General features: G+C 40.1%; 1 protein-coding gene across 3 annotated transcripts; it reads right to left on the bottom strand.

Moving 5' to 3' along the window:
* Positions 1-3,565: 3,565 nt before the first annotated feature.
* Positions 3,566-22,553, bottom strand: LOC309704438 (choline transporter-like protein 2). Of its 3 annotated transcripts, none has more exons than XM_082529584.1 (22): positions 17,808-18,211; positions 15,451-15,499; positions 15,297-15,370; positions 15,121-15,205; positions 13,979-14,063; positions 13,046-13,159; positions 12,885-12,945; positions 12,117-12,237; positions 11,891-11,974; positions 11,687-11,799; positions 10,034-10,165; positions 9,829-9,928; positions 9,535-9,627; positions 9,003-9,087; positions 8,606-8,868; positions 8,406-8,500; positions 8,210-8,313; positions 8,026-8,099; positions 7,858-7,928; positions 7,372-7,460; positions 7,194-7,278; positions 3,566-4,410 (listed from the first exon to the last, which is right to left on the bottom strand). In XM_082529584.1, exons 1-22 carry the CDS (start codon positions 17,839-17,841, stop codon positions 4,304-4,306), a joined length of 2,118 nt encoding a protein of 705 aa, XP_082385710.1. In that variant the 5' UTR covers positions 17,842-18,211; the 3' UTR covers positions 3,566-4,303. The 3 variants fall into 3 exon arrangements, with proteins under 3 accessions (XP_082385710.1, XP_082385709.1, XP_082385708.1); XM_082529583.1 differs by lacking the exons at positions 3,566-4,410; positions 17,808-18,211 and adding exons at positions 4,619-6,729; positions 22,373-22,553; XM_082529582.1 differs by lacking the exon at positions 3,566-4,410 and adding an exon at positions 4,619-6,729 and having other exon boundaries at positions 17,808-18,212.
* Positions 22,554-24,099: the final 1,546 nt, after the last annotated feature.

The following is a 24,099-nucleotide window of genomic DNA, read 5'->3' as shown; positions in this document are numbered from 1 at the left end:
GGGTCTACCCACTTCCATGCAGACTGTTGGGGTGATGTCATACATGACTTGTCCTCACTAAGTGGTGATGCACAGGTCCAAATATATCCAGTTCAAGCTCATCGCTTCACAAAACAGCCCCCTGTAGACTTCTTCAGACCTATGCATATCTTCTTGCATGCTGAAGTATGTCTGGCAGACTGTATCACAATTTAAACTTGAGATTTCCTCTATTAGCTTCTGAAATGGAAGCTTTGTATTTACACTCATTCAGTGTCATTGGGTTAGGGTTCCTAACAACTGCATTTAGTAACAATTTGGATGTCTTACTAGGAACTAGTGAATTGTGGTGATGCTTGAGAAAGAGAACAACCAATGTTGCTGAGATTGGCAGCTGGGTTTCTCCTGGAAAAGCTTTGATCTGGAATACGGGGTACGGTACGGTCTTGATTAATGATTGGGCCAAAAGAGCAGCATTTGCTTCTCGACTCCAGATACCTGATTGATTTATGATATTGCGAAGCAGTAATGGATAAAGAAAAGCTGGCCAGTGGGTCCCTCAACCCATCATAAAGAAACACATTTACAGGTAGTTAATAGAAGACTCTGGATTTAGGAATTCAAAGACTTCAGAGGTTGACTTGCGCACAAAAGGTGCAGCAGCAGTACGGAATGCAGACAGACTGTTTCTTATCTGCATAGCACCTGAGACGAATACCTTTTGAATGTCACCCTAAGCATCACCTCATGACAGGAGCTGGAATGGACATGTGTTGTTTATCGACAGCATGTTCACCATTTTGGATTTAGTCTCAATCTTTTATAGCCACAAATGGTGAACTTGTGCATTTAGAACAGCTATAACAGTGAAATACTGAGCTTACCTTTACAAAGGTGTTACTCTATAAGAGCTAACTGATTCAGTAAAGTGGTTCTTCATAGTTTCTATGCATTTATAACTTTACAATGGTAAATTACATACCCTGCAATATATTAGCTTGCATCCCACACACAAAACAAGGAAGTCGGCCCTCATTATCTTTACTCAGCCTTTTTTTAATAGGGGGGGAAAAGCGCTTGAACTAGAAACGACTGAGGGATTACCAAAAAGCTGTGTTACATTGTTCAGGGTTAGAAGGCTCACACAGAGACGGTGAGTGCATACCAGTCAGTCTTAAGGACTCCACCACTCTTGTAAATGACTCTCGGGCTGTTCAGGTGTTCTCTGGAAGGAAAAAAACGAGCTTTGTTGACCACTTCAGGACCTCTGACGTGAAACCGCTATGAAAACAGCATCTTGTGGGATCAGAGGTCTTAAACATTGTTCACCCAGGTTCCCTGGAAGTATTCATAGCGCATGATGTATTATGCCGCAAGTCAGGTGGGTTACTGAATCAGCGCGCTGCATCTACGCAAACCACGAGCAGATCAAATCAGTCGGTCATGGGTAATGTAACATAAGCGAGGTCTTGGCCAAGAAATACCACAAACCTGCCCTCTGTGCATGCTGACTCAGAAACAGAATGATGCATGGATTTGAAGGTAGCAGATGGTATTCCGGTTCTGCGTCGTAGCATGTGTCACGGGTGTTTATAGTGTCATGGCTTCATATCACTGAACTTTGCATCTCAATCCTCTTTGCATGTGGTCTCTCCGACCATGTATGATATGTCTTTCCTTGAATGACTCATCGTCCATGTGGAAACTCTAGCATGTAGCGCTGCAGTGGATGACAGGTTTGAAGGAAAGGTGTGACACTTGGAGTTCACTCAGTATTGGCATTATTCAAACATTTACTTAGTGTCACAGAGGAGCTGTACTGAAAATGGAGGGAAGCGACACTGAGGCGGTGGCTCAGAGTCAACGTGACAAAGTGCATGCACCATAAACACAGCTTGAGAAGTCTTTGAATTCTTTAAAACAAAGTACAATGCTTAAAAAAATACAGGTTCAAGTACAGCATCAAGTCAAAATTACCTCCAGTAGGACACTAGTGTGAATGTCTCTGACCGAACAATCAGAAATAGACTTAATGAGGGTGGCCTGAGGGCTTGATGTCCTGTAGTGTGCCCTGTGCTCACTGCCCGGCATTATGGAGTCCAACTGGCATTTGCCATAGATTACAAGAATTATTGAGGTCCACCAATAGCACCCTTTGTTTTTCATAGATGAGACCAAGTTCACCCTGAGCACACGTGACAGCCATGAAAGGGTTTGGAGAAGCCTCGGAGAACATTATGTGGCTTGTAAAATTGTTCAGCATGGCCGGTTTGGTGATAGGTCACTGACAGTGAATCATATCCATGGAGGGACACACAAACCTCTGCAGGGTAGGTAACGACACCCTGACTGCTATTAAATATTGGGATGAAATATCTGGACCCAGTGTCAGACCCTCAACTGGTCCAGTGGGTCCTAGATTCCTCGTGGTGTGTGACAATGCCAAGTCTCATGTGACAAAAGTATGCAGGCAGTTCCTGGGAGGATAAAGAAACTGACTCCATTGACTGGACCCCACAATCACCTGACCTAAATCCAACAGAAGAACTCTGCGACATCATGTTTCGGTTGCACGTCAAACTGTTTGGAAGCTCAGTGTTGCCCTGGGCCAGATCTGGGAGGAGCCCAAGCACATGGGAACCATACACACTGCTGAGAACCATTCTTGAGTTTCAGTGAAATTTCAGCAAAAAGGACGAGCCTGCCATGTCATTTTGTTCCCTCCTTTATCTTTGAATTCAGCCCTCTATAATTTGATAACTGTCATTTTCATCAAACATTGTGGCATCCTATTCCTTCCTACAAATTTCCCCCCAAAATTATTAATATAGATACGCAACATGATTTTTCCCCATAACGATCAGATGTGTTTTCAAAGTGTTCCTTTAATTTTTTTTAGCAGTGTATTCATTCAAAATCAAGGGCATCCTGTTACCTGTTCGAAAACACTCTGCATTAAAACATTTCCAGAAGTGTGTCTACTGGCAGCTCTCTGACTGAAGGTCCTGTCTCTGAACCGTAACGGAGTATTTTAAAAGTATTCAGCCATATTCCATTACTGCAGAGTTGTTGATATGACTCCTAGAAAGTTGATTTTTATCAAACCCTGACAGACTTTCCCGCATTAGTCATTAGACACTTACGTAAAGCCAGCATTTACACACTACAGGTGATTTTACTGTGCCACGCTGAATGACCTGTAGTGAGGATATGCACACCCTCTCATGGTCAAACGTAGAACAGCAGTTAGGATTTTATGGATTTCTACAACCTGTAACTATGTTTTCTAAGTTTAAAGCTAAAAGGAAAGATGTGACATTTATATGTTAGTTTTGTAAGGATTTATTCAAAATCAATATATAGAATTTTTTTGAGGGGGGGGGGGGGGGGGGGGGGGTGGTCACACTCTCAGTTCCAGCAGGGAACAGAAAGTGTGACCATTTAAGCTTAGAAAGGAAACTAACCTGAGCTTATCCCCAGTACCCGAAAGACACGAGTCACATCAGGTCTATCAGAATGACACCAATGCTGAAATACTGGGAGCACCTTAAAGCCTTCGGTATATGAATACATAAAGAGTCACATGGATTTTTATAGAAAACTATGCTTTATTTGAAAACAGTTCAGCTTCACAAAAATGACAAAAAAAATCCCCTCATCCGAACCAGCACATCTATCAAGATACAAGGTTTTTTTGCTTTTGGTTACATTTCCATATGGCTGCTGATGACAGGAATGCCGCAGCACCAGATGCTTTAGGCAAAGTGGTATAAAAGCACTATGTATACCTGACTGCTGGGGTAATGGCTTTGGTGCCTACATGGTTAACTGTTAATTCAAATATGACACAAGTTATACATATTTATAGATATTTTTTTTTAAAAAAAACAAGAATAAAAACCGATCATATTACAAAACTGTAGCAGATGACCCTTTATATGTACCTTCCCGTACTACTCAAATATTAACAGTAAAACATGACAAAAAAAACAAACAAAAAAAAAAAAACAAGAATTCTACATACCACTAACATGTTTGTTCATTTTTCTTTTTCAGTTGATAAACGTGCAGTCTCTACGTTTTTAACATCCACAAAACCTGCCAGACTTCATGATGCTTTCAGCAAGAAACAAGATGTGGGAATGTGGACATTTTTAGGTCTGTGTCCAAACTGAGGTTCAGAAGAGCTTATGAAGCATTTAGTAATAACCAAATTCAGCAGACACAGCTTATAATCGATGACATGAACTTGTTATCCAACTTCAAACTCAACAAAACCCCAGTTGTCTTTAGTCCACGATCTCACCCCGCTACACGGAGTGGTCTACTGAGCTGGGTCAGTCTTGTTCTTCTTTTTCAGGATTTTGAGGAGTTTCTCGGACATCATGTAGGGCCTCTCCGGGCTGCCGTCATTCCTCTCCAAATCCTCCACTGGAAAGAGGTCAAAGAAAAGGACATTAATGCTTTTCGATGCTTTCGAGGACTTGGCATAAGTTTAAATGAGCATCAGATTTTGCAATGTATATTGACAGGTAGGAAATCTGAATGAAAACCTTTCAGTTCTGCAAAAACAAACAAACAAACAAACAAACAAACAAACCCAAAAAAAACCATCCGTTTTTTTTTATTAAAACAGATATCACTGGTTAAATTGTGTTTATTAAACCAACTGCACTGCAAAACACACAGTCATTAAAAAAAATATTTTAAAAGGCAAAGCTACGCTAATTTACAGTTTAAAAAAACCAAAACAAAAATTGCACGACTAAAAGACTCACCAGCATTCATTAAACAGAGACAAATGTGTTATGGCTTAGAGTGAACATAGATTAAAGTGCTTCACTGAGTGTATTAAAAAAAGATTCTGTTTGCATCAACTGTAAACACTAATGTGCAAAACATTAATAATGCTGTCAATTAGGCACATGATTGGCTTCAAGTTTCTATTAGCTAGTGGCAGTGAGAGCATGTTTTATGGAGGCAACGCCGAGTTAGAAATATGAAGTCACCTCATAGGGAGCCATTTACCCAGATGTTCACTGAAGTTTCACATTTTCAATAGCCATAAAACATCTGCCAGCTTTCAGCACGCTAAACAGGATGAAGCGAGTGTCAATAAATCTCTGAGTGTGAGGTGACATCACTCGTATCACAAAATTCATACAACAATTAAACACATACCAAACTCCTGCCTGCTGTAAAGCCCTTCTGTTCGCTTAAGTTGACCCTTCGCTAAGCCCCACCTCCATAGTGACGAATAATGTCTGTTGTGCTGATTTATTTGAATTATTTTAGAAACAATCACAAACTGTATATAAAACATGAGCATGGCCACTATGACATCACCTTTTGGTTTTTGGAACCCCAACTTTTGGCCCTTCCCATCGTATAATGTTTGTTTGTTTTTTGTTTTTTTTAAACAAGATATGAAGTGTGAGGGTGGATCTCTTCAAGTCTGTTAGAGTAACTTGGACCATAATTAGTCGTTTAATCATTTTTCTGTACTCATCATGATATCACACTAGCCACTGATGACATCATCAGTTTGAGGATTGCATTTACTGCGGTCATAAATATAGTAAGTAGTAGGCTTGTTTTCCCACAGACTTCCATATAACTTGAGTCGCCGCCCCCTACTTGCCGCTAGGATAAAAGCAGGTTTAAGACACAAATGCAACTCTATTAAACTACCCTATTACATAAGAAAGTAGTTTGTTTAAAAAACTCTGATTATAGCTTCTACAGGGTTTGGTTACCAGCTGTAACCAGAGTTTTCTTGTCCTATACTGTACTACAGTAGTGTGATTTTGTGTTTGTTTGTTCGATTTATTATTACCATTATTTCCTAGCAACAAGCCATGCTTTAGGCTTACTTTTAGGCAGTCTACTTTACTTTTGGTTAAAATATTTGCCTAACAAGCAAAAGATCACCAGTTGGGGAGGAGACAAATTCCTAGCAGGGTTACATCAGGAAGGGCATCCAGTGTCAAAATCCACAAGATCAAATATGCAGATTGGATCGCTGTGGTGATGCCTTGCGAGTAAAAGAACCACTGAAAAAATGAAGCCACGTGCTTCACTCTTAAATGTGTTTTCTAAATATAACAAATAGTATTCGACAGTATTTGCTGTGAGTTTGTGAAATTCTACTGAAGACAATGTGGTATCCGCTGCTGTATAAAACGCTACTTAGTGTCGGATGTAACAGTTTTTAAAGACCACCAGAGGCAAACGAAACCAAGCCTAGATAATCCATTTAGGGAACGTTCAACGTCCTATTACCTCAGGAGGATGCTGAAATCACTCTGAACTGAAAAACTTCCTTCATTCATTTTGAAACTTGCAGGGTTGCATCTGCACAAAGTGGACTAAAGCAAAATGCTGAATCCCTGCCATTTTAAGGCATGGTGTTTTGTAGCTGTACTAGTATCTGAGAGAAGTTAAGGGAGCAGATGACAGAGTCCCAGCTCATACTTTGAAAGGGTTCAAAATAAAAAGACTTTCTGGATTTTTCTCTGCCTGTAATTAAGTGGAAAATCTGAGTTTTTCCCCCACAAACTCCTCTCTAAGCCGTGTCCTCCTCCTGAGCCTCCTGTTTCAGCTGGGTGTCTTCATCGTGTTGCTGCTGCTGCTGCTGAGCGGAGGGCTCAGATGGATCCTCCTCCTTGTTCTTCCACAGAATCTCACGAAGACTTGGCGACATGTAATAAGGCCTCGCAGCTGAGCCGTCATTGCGCTCCAGGTCTTCACCTTATCGTGTTTTTGATTATTTTGTGTTAATGGGTGAATGTGAAAAAAATGTATGCATACACCAGGGTGTTAGAGGGCAAGTGGGAAGGGAAATAAGAGGGGGCGAATTAGGAAGTGAGAAATAGGAAAGGAGACACAAAAAGAGAAAGAAAGTCAAATGGCAAGCAAGCAAAAGCACCCAAAGTATCACTTCATCACCAAGCAGCAACATTTTTCAGGCTAACAGGAGCAGGCTGTTATTTTGAAATGTAGCACACCGTATTTCATGCAATTTAAAATTAGTGACAGCCCAACACCAGAAGCAAAGTGAGAAAAGTTTTCATTTCGCTCATTCCTAACATTACGCCCTTCCTCCACAGTTTTTTTTTTTTTTTCCCCTTTCACGTAAGAACCTGTTTGGACGTTTGCGTGGATAATTTGAATTACATACAGATGTCACAACTGACTGAGAATGTGTCACTTACAGAAACACAGGAACAGAGTGTCCACGCACATGGAGTACACGCTGAAGAATGCATGGGCGATGAGGTATGAGCAAACCACCATAGTCTGATAGAGATGACAACAACCACACAAACATTATCCTTCAACAAAACAATTAAAGACAAGAAAAGAAAAAAATAGAAATTCAGTCCTGCTTACCAGGATGGGTACCCAGTAGTAGTTCAGGGTTGGAGCTGTATTCTGAAAGGCTTTCACTCTCCCAGAGAAGAAGAAGAAGGAAAAGACCCCTGTGGAGAGAAACCCCAAAGAATATATAAATACAATTCCCATGTACACTACACAGTCTGAGCTGATGATTACAATTTCTATTAGCTATAAATAATGTTGTACATTATAAAATCAGTGGAAGCGATCCAGTCCTATTTAAAGCTCCAATTAAATCCTACTTCCAAAATATAAACAAATCCTAAAACACCACAGTTTGCAAGTTTGCTCTTATTAAAGGAGCCAGCAGGTCCTGCAGTAAGTTTGCAGGATTTCATCTGCTATGCAGACTTTTCTGGACTGTGAGTTGAATCGGTCATCCAGCGATGGGTGGACACAATCTTTCCAGGAAATGCTGGTTTAGTCTGATATGGTCAACATGAAGAAAAAAAAAATTACATAAACAAAAAGCAGACTCACCCAGAAGCCCAACAATGAGCAGTTTGCCCAAAAATAAAATGAAATCTGTCACTTTATCCAGCACAGCCACCCTGCAGGGATTTAAAAACAGGCATTTACTCCAGTCAGCTTTATACGATTAAACATTTAACAAAATGCTTTCTGATGAGGTGATGATTTTACATTCACCTGATCACATTCCTCATGAGGAGGAAGAAGGCGTCTCTGGCAGAGGTGCAAAAGTTTTTCCCATAGATCGCCGACTAGAGGCCAAATGCAGTCATTACATCAAGATAACATTTAACATTATAAGTACCAAGCTTTTAATCACGCCAGCTCAGAGACTTGAATAAATAATAACTGAAACACGTACCATAATATACGCATTTCTGTTCAGGAACTTGACAAATTTCTCCAGACACCAGAAACAGCACTTCAGACAGCACAACAGGAACTTTGCAAACTTATTTTGGGCTCCTGTGAATGAGAGCAATCAACCTTTAACAGATGTTAGACTTAAATAGGTCACTTTTATGGAGTCATTTATGACTCCATAAAATGTAGCAAACCTTTTAGCTTGTGGTCCAGATACTCCAGCAAAACCCTGATGATCTGGATGATGGAGAGGATAAGGGAGCCAAATGCCAGAGTCCCTGTGTGATACCTAAAACAATTAAAGAATGAAAACAGGAAGTATGTTTCAGGACCCGGCAAAGCAAATGTCAGAAGACAGTTTTACTAAAAGTCTTCACCCAACACAGATACAAACCTGAGAGATCTCCCAAGAGAAGAAAACACTGGGAAAGCAGGAATGTCATCTGGCTTTTTGGCAGCCCAGTAGTAAGAAGCAAACGCCCCGGCTAGGGTCATCTGTCCCAGTCCCAAGACAAAATTGGCACACCAAAAGAAGAGGAAGACGTTGTAGAACTGCAGGGCAATTAGGTATTTGTGGTAAGGGGTCTCTCCACCGTAGAAAGCAAAAAGGCACTTCGAGTCAGCACACTGGGCTTTCATGGGACTCGTCGAGTAGTTCTGAACAAAGACACGGTTAATTTAGTGACGCCGCAAATGTATTTCTCAAATCCAAAACGTTAAGTCCAAGCGGCATGCATGGAAGTGAAGTGAGATGAAAATTTAACACACAAATAAAGAGGAGAAAAACTTACAGCCGGGTCACACGTTTGTCTTGAGTAGTCACAATTTGTCTCATTGAAGATTTTGTAGATAGGCTGATTGGACGTGGACAAGAAACTGATCAGTTCTGTTAAGGCTTACCATCATTAACTGATAACAAAACTGACAATTATGAGTGTATAATAATACTACTAATAATAAAGAATAATATGCATGTTCCTCTGTTTTGATTGGTTTATTTGTTCATGAATGCAGTGAACTTTAATCACGCAGCTGCAGAGTATGCGTGATCAAACTTCAACCTTAGCTTTTAATGTGAATTTACCAGCCCTGTTCATCATCCCTGCACAGACTCTGTCTAAGGTATCTTTACCTCAACTGTTCATTCAGTTCATTCATAGACACATTAATTTTTTAAGTCAGTTTAAAAGTTTAAATTCTTCAAGAACATAAAAAAAAAAAAAAAAAAAAAAAAAAAAAAAAACACAGTTCAGAGTTGTATTTTTCATTTCCTCATCAACCCTAAATAACAACACTACCACGAACAATAGCTTGAAAGGATACACAGCAGTTACTCCCCAGTAGGCAATGACCACAGCCAGGAGGAGGAATGTAAACAGTGGGTAGAAAAGGGAACACAACATATGTCCAATTGCTCTGAAAACAGGATCACAGCATCAGTCGTAAAAGCAAATGCAAACATCAACCTTCACAGTTATGTATCAGGTTCTTTATCTGCACCCTTAATGCAGCGCTTAAATCCATTACTGTGAGTCACTCTAAAATAAACAATATAACGTCTAAGTTTTATTGATCTGTTTCTCTCCTACTTGCTACAGCTCTAAAATGAAGGCTGACCTGCTGGCTTCTTTAATAAGAGCAATGGCAATGAGGATCCTCTTCCAAAGGAAGATGAGCAGCAAAATGATGATGACCTCCACAATGGCTAGAATAATAACTATATAAGGAGATAAGAGAAAAATCATGTGAGTGTCTCAAGTTTTAATCAACATATGTTGAGTGTGGATGATAATCCATGGAGATTTTGAGGATGTATACTGACTGAAGGCCAGCCAGGTCTGTCTAATTTGCAGGTAGACTGTGAAATCTGTCTGGAAGCCCAGATCCTTGATAGTCACATTAGCGCCGGCCTCTCCTTTCAGGGCTGCATACTCCATGTAGCAATGGAAGATACCTAATCAGCAACAGGAAGCACACAGAAAAGCAAATAAATTTTTTGGGAAATCAGGTGGAAAAAGAGGCCTTATTTCCTTTTGGGTTTGCTTCCAAACAGACGAGGAGATCTCTTTCATTTCAAGAGTCAGATCAACTGTGAATCGGTTACAATGATAACTTTGACATCTACCTCAGCAGACTTCTCTCTCTGCCCCCTGCTGACCCTGAAAAAACTATTCTTTTCAGTCAATAAAAAAGCCAATTAAGTAAAATCAAAGGTCAAGTAGGATACTAGATCATTCTTAAGAACATTCTTACTATATTTGCCGCAGATCATTTTACAGTGATGTTTATCTTCACATTAGCCTAGCCTATTTTCATCAATCTTTCCATCTTGTGGCCACAATTTTCTTTTATCCCTGGTAGCACACTTTCCTTGTATCCCATTGGAAACAGCAGCACACCTCTCTTTCAAATGAGTATTAATTTCTGTTTTTTTGGTTTTTGTGGTTTTTTTCCCCACATGCCGTTGTGGATGAGCTGATGGAGAGGAGACAACATCAGCACTTTCAGATTAATCTATCTGAGAAATTACTTGGTTCAACAAGTCTGCAAAGTTTAACTAGTTGTTTTGCTAACACTCCACATTCATTTTTCAATTCCACTCCTTTAGAACAGATTTGTTTTCAGTTGACGGTCTTATGGTCGTCTGTTAAAGCCATAAAAATACTAACTTGCATTGCTTTTTCTTTGACTGTAAAATCAGTCTGTCAGTGATTCTTCAGTAGTACACTGGAGAGTAGCAAGGTAGCAGAGATTGAGGGTTACGTGGATGGTAGGAGTTAAAAAGAAAAGCTTAAAGCAGTTAAAATAAAAGTTAATTACTTTTTGAGACACTGAAACTGAACTCTGCGCTAAGCTTGCCAAGTGTGAACAGCACTGTTTAGAGATACTTTGAAGTAATCTGTGAAATGATCAATGACTTGGTAATGATGGAGAAAATTCTTTTTCCACAATAATGAATGTGTGTTTTTTTAATATACGCTTGGTAAGCACATGCAAAATTCAGCATTGCCAGCTGTTTGTTTTTGCATGAGACATGTCTTTCCCCCAAAGGTGTCTCATACTCTCATTCCTTTTAGTGTGAAAGGATCAGGATAGGATATGACAGGAAGTGACGCTGTGTTTTTCTTCACACTCAATTAAACAAATGGCACATTTTTATTCAAATAGAAAATCTAACATCACAGCTGTGGGTCACTTCACTCAAACTTTGCATCTTCCTTTCATGCAAATTCCTTCAGTTTGCATTTTTTCCACACTGACTACAGTTTTCTGACAACAAGGACTTTCACAATTTATCCCCAGTCAAAAGTTACCAACCCTGCATTAATATTCCTGCTGTGCTGAATTCATGCTCACGGTTATACTGACACTCATGATTTACTTACTGACCAGCTAGTCTGGACCTGCTTTCTGGGTAGGACCAGATTACTAAGCCATTATGAACCACAATGATATTTTCCACCTTGTCCCTTACCATAGCCTATCACCGCTACCAACATGGCAATCATGACCCAGACCATGATCCCTGCCAGGAAGCGGAGGAGGATGAGGAAGACAAGGCTGATGATCATGGCTATAACCAATCCCCTGCAAAGAGGAGGTACGGTCAATTTAAGGAAAATCTCTTTGCAATACAAACAGAGCTGACAAGGATGAAAAAGGAGAGTTTATTACTTACAAGAGGATCCAGTACCAGCAATGTGTGAAATCCTCAAAGATTTTCATCACCACCTGACGAGCTTCCATTACCACAGTGGCATTCCTGTGGAGAGATTCCTGTATGTTTATCTGCTTCAGGAATTTCTCATCACACTTTATTTGTAGTGGCCGGTTGACACAGACCAAGAGAGAGTAATGTAGTTGAAAACTAGCTGTGTCGCAAAATTCTACTGATGTATACTCACTGTACACCAGCAACAAGGTCTTGGGCGTTTCTAATTTTATTTCCATCATTAAATGTGGAGCTGTTTCCCACAGTTATCACCCCTCCTTTCATGCCCAAAGCTGGGAAGCACCTGCGGGTGACTGAAAGAAAAGTAGAGAAACGTGTCATTGTCAAAAATACAAAAACAAACAAATGAAATGAGTTTCCCTACATGTGTAAAGAATAATACAGTTTTCTGTGTGTTACGTCCCCACATAAAAGCTAGGCGATGAGGGTGGGGGGCCAGTAACAGTTTGATCCAGGTGAAATGAAAAGAACGCCAGGCAGAGGTACTCCCACAGCCTCACAGGATGTAACAATGTGTAGTGAGATGTTTTCATAGTGGGGCTTCTTTTTGTAAATTAATTATTTTTAAAAAAAGATGTGTCATTTTCAGCTAATAGTAAATAATTTGTACTAGATATTTGTTAAACTACAGTACTAAAATATTTTATAATTCTTCAGCCAGGAAGGAGTGCAGAAAGATAAAGAAGTTCAAGTACAGTGCAGATAAGCAGCACAAATGATGTGATTGAATCAGATCCAATTTATGTTGTCTAGTTGTTAAAAATGGGGTAAGATGGGTTTGTTTGTTTGTGTGTATAAATCTGACGGTCTCTCTGCTTGCCTTTTTGTAAAGGTCAAAGGTCATGAAGCATGCAATGATACTATCATTGCATGAATATTCCACTCCCCTAAAATTCCTTTGAAAAAGAATCATTTACACATATTTAGAGATTCTACTTACAGGGTTTGCTGGGAAGCAGCATTGCAGGACAGAGACGTTGCTTAAGGATTTCTGCAACACCCTAAAAACACAGTATATCCAAAACATAAGTGAAGGTCTGTAGAAAGCATTCGAATATATCGATACCCGAGATAGTACAGAAGACTTCAAGTACAACTCACCATTGTGTTGGTCACTCCTTCTTCGCAGAAGTTTTTATAGTAGGCAAAGTCACTATTGACAGCGTATGCTTTGATTAATGTCATGAACTTATCAGGGCACTTCTCCACACACATCTAAAGATGAACATGGACAGCAGGACAGTCAGGCCACATTCCCATCACAAAAGCAGTCAAAGAAATAATGTAATAATAATCCTTCTTCCGCTTGTTCTTAGCCGTCTCTTCTACAGAAGTGAGGCTTTTCCTCCCATCCATTCCTGTACAGGGTTCTAGTTATCGTTGTTCGGGGGTGCACTGGTGAGAGTCTTTTCTTTGAAAGCTTTCATTTCATACTACTGGCAGGCTTGTTTTCTACTGTGTGGCTCTTTGAATTTCTTTATGACACTTCTCACTCTAGCCCGTGATACCTGGAACCGCTGTGATCTTTGTATATCCATCTCCTGTTTTGTTAGCGTCAATAATTCTTTAAGCTTAAACTGATTTCTTTTGTTTTTGACAATAAAATGTTCCAAAAGAACAGTTCAAACCCATGTTGGAGTTTTTAAATTGTGCGTAAATTGGAAAATAACCCTCAGTTTTCAGTTGATGTTGTTAAGCATTGAGGATTGCAAAGCACAGCAGTGGTTTGTACTATGGCTCAATAAAAAGGTCAGTTTTTCCAGGCCTAGAAACACTGACCCTGTTCATTTTGTTTTCTGAAATAATTCTGTTATTTTGGCCAATCACAAATGTATTTTTTCTAAAGAAAACTTGCTGATAGGGGGCTGGGAGAGTAACTTTTCTCCTCATCTGTAAACAAAAGCAAAAAGCCAACTCTGCCCCAACTCTACACTCATAATTTTAAGCCTTCACGACAAAGCACATAGTGTATATTGTGTTTTTCTTTTTGTTTAAATAAATATTATAAAGATTCATCAACAGAGGAGTTGGCACCTGTGTGGTTGGGCACTGGAACTCCAGCAGCACCATGGGACTGGCACACTTCATGATGTTGAAGTAGAACAAAAAGGGCTTCTTCCTGTTGGGAACAAGACCAAAGAAAGTGCACAGAAATGTACACAAATTTCTAATTAACTATTTTTGTCCAGGGACAACACAATGCTGTCACAACAGTGTTTGCAGGGATTATTCAGCGGTCCTGCCTTTCAATTGGCTAACATGTGCTAGGTACTTTCCAGTTTACTTTTACACATTCCAAAAATACATGGTGTGGCTATTGAAACAACCCCAAAAAAAAGTATACAAATAATAATAATAATAACACTAATAACACAAATGAATAATAGTACCAGGTAAGGAAATTCCCAAAAATTGATTCTTTTCAGCTGGGACTGCAGAAGTCACCTGGATGAGGGACGAAACGTTTCTCCCACTGAAAACGCTACGTCCAGATGAACAGAATCTACTTTTTGGGAACTAACTTAATGTAAACATGCCAGGAAAACCTTTGAGTTAACTTGTTAGCCATAATTGATTGTATTAATGTTGCCTAATTAAGTTAGCTAGCTAAGCTTTCAAACCAGTTGTATATCTTTTTAGATGGTGGTACACAAAAAAGCCTGAGGAATCGAAAGAACCACCCAAAACTTTTGAGCCACCCTTCATTTCTGCTTCCAAGGAGCCAGACTCTCTGGCCACTTAACACTAGGCTATGAACCATCAAGGCATAAAAAAGGCACCTAACTCAAGGAATGAACATGAAAGAAACAGACAAAAATAAATTAATATATGTATCTTTAGGGACAACACACCGAACACCAACAAGCTTGTTTTGAGTTGTACAAACTCTGTCTTTTGTCTTATATACATCCATGTATGTTAACACATTTCAATAAACCGTTTCAACTGTTTCAATTTCAATAAACTGTCTATCGATCTCCGGCTCCCTTCTCCCATCACTCGTGAACAAGACCCCGAGATACTTAAACTCCTCCATTTGGGGCAGGAACTCGTCCCCGGCCCGTAGTGGGCACTCCACCCTTTTCAAACTTTCAAAATACCCTAAAGATCACACTCAAATTAAGAAAAATCGTGCAGCAGAGACCATTTTATCTATACTTCGGAAAGCAACTCACTCGAGTGGAGTGCCAGCCTGCCCACAGAACTGTCCTCGGCTGTCTGTGGGGTAGATCACCTTTCTTGGGTCACCCTGGGACCAGGCTGGGTTAGAAAAGAAGAAAAAAAGAGAGATATAAAGGTTATGAAACTTGCTTTCAGTTTGGATATTTGTGCTTCTGTGTTGTCTCCTTACCGAGTATTCCTACTGCAATGTAACCAAGTATGGCAATAATGAACAGAATGCAGCAAACAATGTCTGTGCAGCCCCTACAGTGGAGAGAGTTCACATGGTTAATGGAGTCCTCTGTAGTCATCTGCACAGTGTAACAGCCACATCTCTGTCTCACCTGTTCTGGATTGGGCCCCTGAAGCTCGGGTCATGCTTCCTGGGCTCACCTGCATGAAAGGAGAGAAATGCATTGATCAATCAATGAGCTCTTAGCATTGTGGCAACTGAAAGCATGGCTCGCTGAGAGGTTTAACCCTTTAAAACCTGAACCATGAAATAACTGCCAAAAATCTTGAATTTTGACTTGAATAATGGAGTGTTTTTTTTTACCTTTAGACAAAATATAAGAATATATCAAATTTTAATCTGCATACATGAGTTTTAATTTGTAACACACTTGAAGCCATATACATAAGCCATATTTTTGAAATTTAGTCATTAAAATGTCATGTAATTTACATCATTTTTGAGGGTAAAAAAAAGTCACGCTGATGATATAGATGTCACACAAAAAAAACCCTCACAAAACACATGTATCAAATACGATACGCTGGGGTTTAAAGGGTTAAGTAAACATCTTTATAATAGCTGCTCATTAATTTATGTTAAAACCAGAGCTGGATCAAGGCCATGGAGCAGTGCACCAGAGTCTTCCTCCCATTTTTCTCACAGATGACTTCCCCTGAAGGCCAGACACGCCCAGAAACTCATCAAATTCCTCCCTGCTGACTAACCGGGAGCTCATATAAAACTCATAATACAGCAGGAGCAAACATCCCATGTGTAAAGCCACCAGCGGAGCTAGTATTGTTGTTTTAATACAGCTCTATGTCAAAACAAAGCTATCATGCTCATCAGTAGACAAACAACTTCCCAGTTCATAAAATGAGCAAACTTTTTTCTTTTGTCTAAATATGGTTAGATTACAACATGCTGTCTCTTATAATAAGGACTATGTTTTCTGTTCTTTCAGCTAAAGTTGCAGGTTCAAGCAGACACTTGAGCTTGCTGCAGGTTATCTGACGGTAGTGTGTCTGCTATCTAAGCAAATTTCACTTTCCAGTTCCAGTCCAAATTCTCTAATGGTTAATCCACAAACTCTTTAATCCAAATTATACTTTTAATGCTAAATTGTCGCAAGAAGCACCCCAAACCTGACGCCTGATGTAAACAAGCAAGGAACAGACCTGACAGTGAGGGTTGGTGCTTCAGTGGGGATATCCTGGCAAATCCTCCTATCTTACACTTAAAATAAGAAAGATTTACAAAAGCTCAATTGGAAAGTGTTTGCAGTGGTCTGGGCTCTTTTCCCAGACACTTCTATAGAACTGGAAATGTCTTTTGCAACCACAGTTTTAATGTAGCAGCACGCTAGCTTCACATTTCATACCCATCGTTTATACCGTCTATGGTTTTTGGTGTAGCGGCTCAGCTTTTGTGCTTTAACACATCCTTTCAGCCAGCTCTCTTTCTTGTCTTACACTCACAAACAAAAGGCAGTTGGTCTTTCACAGCCAGGCATATCACCTTTCTATGAGATTACAAAGAACTTTCTGCGAAACAGTGCTGAAGGAGGCAACTTCAACACTCTCACCTCCCATTGGTTTGTTGCTGACCTGATCAGTGGGTCCATAGCTTTGCTTTGACTAAAGAGTTAAAAAAAAAAAAAAAAGGTCAGCATTTCAGTGCAGTGAATAATCAGCGGTATAAAAACAACGTTTGCCGAAGGAGGGCAGTTTGGCTCATGCTTAACGAAAACTTAAATGCTATTAGCTTGCGTTGGGAGGGACTGTTTCCTGTTGCCATTACTGTGACAATTATGCCACAAAAAGACATCTCCACCAGCTTCAGACCAACATCATAACAGTGCCCAGACATACACTATTAATAATGTGCAGCATATGGAGTCTTGAAGTATAGACAAACACAACAGCTGTGGTGACTCTGAAGTATGTGACTTATGAATGTGGTCAGTGGGGTTATGTTGCAACAAGCAGTTACAGCCTTTTGAAGAAGTCACCACTTCCTGTTATAGTGAGCGTAGATGTTGTATTTCGTATGTGTTCTGGTATCTAACTTTAACATATTTCAAACAAGTTTAGTTTTTAACTTTGTTCTGTTCTTCAGTATAAATACACAGATTGAGTCCAAGAAAGAGATCTGCACCTCTGGTGGTTATCTATATTCAACCTTGTAACAATAGTGCAGGAGAAAACACTGATAAGAGACTTGCCACACACCTGTATCGGTGTGCACACACATCCACTGCCGGCAGTGGCACACAAACATTCACAAACACACCCCTAGTCTCAAGGCTGCCGCTGCACTTTTAGGTGTGAGCACTATACAAGAAAGGTAAACAGCCAATCTAAAGATTACCCAGTGATCTTTAGATTGGCTAAGCGTGTCTTAGATTCATTTTTTTTTTGAAAGAGTGCCTAGTTGAGGCAAAAGTAAAGATAAACAAGTCAGTACCATTCTTTCCATAATATTCTCCACCCTCAGGCATGTTGAAATTCCTTCCTGGGCAAAAAAAATGTTTCTCCTTCTTTTCACAGCTTCTTTATCTGGTTCACTTCATCCACCTTTCCTATCTGCTGCCACAAATGACTGAGTAAGGGGAGAACCAAGTAGTTTGGTCGGAAACCAGTTCAACCTGTTCCTGAATAGCCGCACAACCAATGCCCCACCCAACCTATTTCACATTCCCATCCCTAAACACTTCTTTGTTTATCCCGAAAAAAAAAGCAGCCTCTTTCTGACCTGTGCTCCCCCTACAGTACCTCCCCAGCACTTCCAAACATGATTTCTGTCGGCCTGCTTTCCCCCTCTTGTTTCCGCGTAAAGTTGCAGGCAACTTTAACTCATCTACAGAGAGGCTGGAAGTAAAAGAAGGTGTGGGTGTGTGAAAGAGTAGGAGGAGACTAAAGTTCATTTGTGTATGTGATCAGGAACATGTGTTTGCAGTAAACAGAGGAGGAGTTCTCCATCTGGGGGTGGTTTGCGTAAATGCTCTCGCTAATTGAATTCAGGTGTTTGGGATATTTATGGCTGTAAAATGGTCACCTGCAGCGACGTGACAGCTCACAAGCTTAAACACATCAGTATTGAGTAAAAACTAAAATAGTATATGTTTCCTTCCCACGGATCTACTGCACTGGGGAAACCCAATAAATCTTACAAGCTAGTGATTTTTTTTGTTCTCTGCCTGTATGATTTTGGTCTCCACTTCTGTTTGTTCCGACAGCCGAAAGCAATCAGAGCGTGTTAAACGAACTCATCATTTTAACAAAGAGTCCACAGACAGACTAAATGCCACGAATGCTTTCCACGGACACTCAGAGAAACCAGAAAAAAGGGGAGCTGTAATGAAAGTTTCCATCCAGTTTTTTCTTTTTTTTGGCTAATGTTACTGCACAAGAGAATTACCACTGCGAGCCTTTGGTTTCCTGTACTTCTCTAAACAGCAAAAACGCGTTGCAATAACTGGCACGGCGACACCGATCCAGCTCTTTTCCTTGGAAACTTATTTGAGGTATTAGAATCAAGTGTGGTGGAACTGGTCGAACAGTCATGTGTAACTCATTAGAAATGACCTCCATCTGCAGACAGCTGCTACAACACGTGGGGCGATGCAGTGAGGGAAATGAAGCGAGCACATTTTTTATTTGAAGTTTTAATCTGATAAATACTCTCCAGTGTGCTGCAAGACACACTAGCATTTACTGGAAGCATAAAAAAAGTATAACATTTCCCACATGTAGAAGCGCTGTAACTTACTAATGAAAGGCCATGTTGGTTTTCAATGAACCTTCACAAAGACGTTTACAGTCCAATCTGCATTATTGTTGTGACTGAAGCTAAAGCTCATGTCCTCCATTGTTTCTTCTCAGCAGTATTTTTTTATTCAGGTGCAGCATTTACTCTTTAGTGTGTCCCAACATTCCTGAGCTTCCCTGTTTTATTTTCTTGATACCTTCCCACACATCCTGGAGTTACATGAAAGCTTCTCAGAGTGTTTTCTAAGGACATTCTGACCCTTTGCAGCACAAAACACACAAGTGGAGCTATATTTTTGTTTATCAGCTGACTGATATACTTGCTATTCATTTAGGACATTTCCTAAAATAAGATTTTACACTTTTATTCTTTAGAAACAATTCAGTGCTTTCAATTTTATTTATTATAGCACCAAATTAAAACAACACTTCACCTTAAGGTGCTTTATATTGTAAGGTAACGACCCTGCAATAATGTAGAGAAAACCAGGCAACCCCCTATGAGAATGCACTTAGTAACAGTGGGAAGGAAAAACTCCCTTTTAATGGGTAAAACCTACAGCAGACATATGCTGATCTCAATATTGGAAACACTGCCCATCTTTGTTGTTGTTTGGGGTTGCCACTTTCTCCCCACGTAGGTTCTCTTTGGGTACTCTCTCTGGTTAGATTCATTGGTAAATCTAAACTCCCTTTAGGTGTGAGTGCATATGGTTGTCTGTCTCTCTCTGTGTTAGCCCAGCGACAGACTGTCCAGGGTGTACCCTAGATCTTCCTCTATGGTGGCTAGGAAAGGCTCCAGCTGGCATAAAGTAAAAATAGATGAAATGTTAACAATAGCTTGTCTTGCTCTCAAGCTGCATAAAACGTTACCAAGGGCTGCCGCTGGTTGCACTAGCTTAAAATCCTGAAGCTAAAGGTCACAGCCCATCCTGTCTGTGTCCCACATGTCTATCAGTACAGAAAGAGGGTGTGGATTATTTCAGTCCAAGTTCAGATCTATTTCCGGTATTACAGAAAAAGCAACACAATGACCACACGCAAAAATGCAAGCAAACTGTTGGATCCTTTGGGAAATGGTTGCAAAGATTTGGACTCCACTTTTGCAAGAGGAGGGTTTCTTTTGAAAATTGAAGTATTTTCAGACAGCAGCTAATCTTTAAGCTCATCAAAAATGAGCACTTGCACAACAACTTTAACTACATCTGATGAGCATATCAACTGCTATTCTCTGCTGTCAGATGCAAGGAAGAGATTTCTGCTACAGATATGATGCAAAGTGAAACTCACACATTTCATTTCAACTTAGGCTTGTAACACCTATCTAGAAAATCATCATTATAAATACCACCAGCTGACGACAGTAAGTCTCTATGAAGCTGTTTAAAACTTTGTTTATATGACGTGAACACTCAGGCACAAATTGGAACAATGTCCTGTGATGATAATAACAGGAACTGTGAGTGAGATTAAGACGTGAGCTACAAACACAGACACTGCCAGGGAGAATAAATACAAGACCATAGCTCAGTTTTTACCCAGTAACTCACTCTTGGTGCCTCACACTCTCGCAGTTCAAAGCAGCTGACAAAACCACAAACCTGTTAGCAGAATCACATAACCCAGATTGGTCTGCAAGGGTATGATCAGGCACCGTTCAGTGCAAACAGAAGGCTGCAATAATAGATGTATTTTTATTTTGTTTTTGTTTTTTTGTCAATGCAGCACACGAAGTGAAATGAAAAGAAAGTGAATGGATGAAATGTTTCCAAAAAAAATCTGAATGTAGTTTCAGCATAGTCTAACATGACATGACGGAGAGATCAGGGGGGCATGGAGATCAGGTTTCAAACTACACTACTAAATATGACTTGTAATTACGCCTAACTTGCACCAGGGCGAGGCTGCATGGTTGTTTCAGGTCCTGTCATTGAGGTTTCTTCATATATTACAGCCTGAAATTACTCCAACGCATAAAACTGGTGGAGATCCTATAGTGTGTTCTGACATTTTCTGCCACATGGAACATTAAGGTTATTGTTCTTTTCTTCTTCTTCTTTTAGTTGTTTCTTTTAGCTGGTATGAAGATTCACTGAAAGATATTAAAGAATTCGAGAGGCTGTAGGCATTCTTACTCACTTTCACAACTAACTACACTGAGCAAACTGACATTGTACAAAGAGGCACACACACATACACAATATTCATTGCAATCTGTGGAAGGTAAATTGAATCAATTAGCCATCATGTGGCAAGCAAAGTGGGAAAGGGAGTGTCCAGGGAAGAGCAGGAGGAACTGCAAGCAGAAGTATCTGGCCTCGCTTTTCATTCCTCCCTATGATCATGTTGATGATAACAGTATAAACTGCAAGCTGCATGTGAAGAGACTGGAAGTTTGTACAAAAGGCACATGTTCTTGATCCAAAAACAGACTTTATGGAAGAAAAAAAACACCTCGCTGCATAACTTTGTTTGTTTGATGTTTTTTGTTAGCTTAAATCACTCTTCGTTTCATAGATAACCATTTCCCCTGTACTGATTTCACTGAGCAGAAAGCTGTACTACAATTACTATTATGTGCAAGAATAAAAACACATTTTTAACAAGTATTTTGGGATAAGTGGGGGCATAATTACACCCACATTACCTGATTACGAACTACAACAGCCAAAACAGAGAAGCACTGATACTGTAGTTGCAGTCTGCGTTTGAAATGAAACTAAAGATAGCCTTCCCAAAGCAGACTGAATGCACTCGGTGGACAAAATGAGACCCTCTTCACTTGTTTGAGGAATTTTCTAATACGCTGTGCTCTATATTCACGTTGGGTTAGCTGAGCTGCCTGCCATAGCAGTCTGAGGAATGTGGCAGCAACTGGACAAGCACAACACAAACTGGGGCATTGTGCACCCTGACAATATATAGCAGCATACTTCAGGCATCCTGTGTTTTCACAACACACACGCAGAACAGGGCTCCCGTGCCGTAACTGAAAACGTTGACTCAGAAGTAAAAGCTAGCTTACATTGCGTTAGTTTGTGACAATACACGGGTTCGACACTTCGCCAGAGAAAGTGCTAACTTGAAAAATTAAAAGTCGAGAATGAGGAAAGGTACTTTACTAAGCAAAGCTGCTGGGACCATTGTGAGACCTACTTTCGCCGCTCCAAAAACGCAATAAAACGTGGTTTTACATTAACTGCCGATAAGGACTTTGGACAAATGAAGTGAGCGTCTCCGTTTCAGGCTTTAAATATTTACCGTATTTTGATTTCTCTTCCAGTTCCATGATTATGGAATGTTTCTTCTGGACCAGAGATGCTCACGTACGACCACTAAAGCGCATTTCCAGCCCTGACAGACGTCCGTGTGCTGCGCTTCCCTCAACTTGCTCGCTTTGTATAAGTCCGCTCCAAAATCTTGACCGTTCTGCCAACGTTTAAAGGGGGATTCCTCAGAGGAGAGCGCTGACCAATGAAAATCAGGGATGCCATGATGGACAGGATATTCAACCAATCAGATGCCCAAGGCGGGAGTTCATGTTCCCGGAGACTGGGTTAATTTCTGGTACCGTTAGTGATACAGGGTTTGTTCAGTCTATAACAATGCAGCAAATGCAGTTCATCTCAATATTTAACGAGGGCTTGATGATTTGTTCGGATATTATTACCAATTCACAGTGAAAAAAATCATATTCATTGGACCAGAATGCAGCAAAGCAATGACATAGCATAACATTCATTGGCCGATGAAATCCAAGACAACATTAATTATAAAAAGCAATTTATTCATTCATAATTCAACTTACAGTCTTAACATTACCTATTCAGACTCTGCACTGTGTATGAGTCACGACAGCTCCCCTTGATCCAGAGAATGCAGGAAGATCCATGACACAAATAAATTTACTTCAGGAAATCACTCAAGTATTTTGAGCGAAATACAGTTTAGCTATGGAAAGCAAAAGCGTTGTGGAAGGGGAATACCCTTACATGATATCATGAAACAATAACAATAACATTATCAAATGTACTGTGGCATAGGAAGAGACAAGAAATGACAAGAGCTGTTTTAAGACAGATTTTTGAATTGGGCTATGTTGCTTCTTTTTAATAAGTCGGGTTTTTTATTGTTTGAGACTGTTATGTCCCTCTGCAGCCCCTAATCTCCTCAATGTTTTCAGCTGGTGCTAATTGGCACACCTAGTCAGGTGTGAATAAAAGCATACCTGAGGCAAGCTTCCAGGGAGCTCACTTGTCTTTGCCTTGGTGGCATCAGCCATTTTAACCAACCTGGTATTCCATTTTAAGAAAAAAAAAACCTCTTCTCACTAACACTCTGGTATTCATCTTTTTTTTTATGTTGCGGCTTTTGAGTTGGGTTATAACATAAGTGGGGGCTCGTCCAGGATTGTTTGGACATTTTTGTGGAGACTGAATATCAGTTTGTTTGACTTTTAAAGTGGGTGAGAGGATGGTGTTCACTGTGATTGAGCAACGTCCCTTTAGTGTGTTTCAGCTGGGTGCGTTTAAAGTTACCTCGAGCCTTGTACACCACTGAAGACTAGCTAGGTAAAGTTAGGGTTTTATTGTTTTTAGCATCGTTCCCGGTCGAGCCCCCACTTATGTTACTACCCGGCTCAAAAGCCACAACATAAAAAAACCGACGAATACCAGAGCGTAGGTGAGAAGAGGTTTTATCTTTAAAATGGCTGGTGCCACCAAGGCAAAGACAAGTGAGCTCCCTGGAAGTTTGCCTCAGGTATGCTTTTATCCACACCTGCCTAGGTGTGGCCAATTAGCACCAGCTGAACACATTGAGATGATTAGGGGCTGCAGAGGGACGTAACAGACGCTATGGATTCAAAAAAATAGCTTAAGTATTACTGTATAACCTATAATAACTTTATTTATAAAACGCTTTCAAACTAAGTGCTGAACAGCTATTTGAAGAGATAAAAACAATAAAGAATATGCATAATCATTGAC

The sequence above is a fragment of the Aulonocara stuartgranti genome (assembly GCF_965226115.1).
Source record: "Aulonocara stuartgranti genome assembly, chromosome: 4".
Taxonomy (NCBI): domain Eukaryota; kingdom Metazoa; phylum Chordata; class Actinopteri; order Cichliformes; family Cichlidae; genus Aulonocara; species Aulonocara stuartgranti.
The sequence above is the reverse complement of the archived record's forward strand: the minus strand, read 5'-3'. Positions and strand labels throughout refer to the sequence as shown.

Excerpts from the sequence above, each read along its gene's own strand:
- LOC309704438 (XM_082529582.1), bottom strand. The coding sequence starts at position 17,841 with ATGCCTGAGGGTGGAGAATATTATGGAAAGAATG. Across the intron at positions 14,064-15,120 it reads CAGGCTGGCACTCCACTCGA|GAAGAAGCCCTTTTTGTTCT; the intron begins GTGAGTTGCTTT and ends TGTTCCCAACAG. Across the intron at positions 8,100-8,209 it reads ACAGAAATGCGTATATTATG|TCGGCGATCTATGGGAAAAA; the intron begins GTACGTGTTTCA and ends TTTGGCCTCTAG.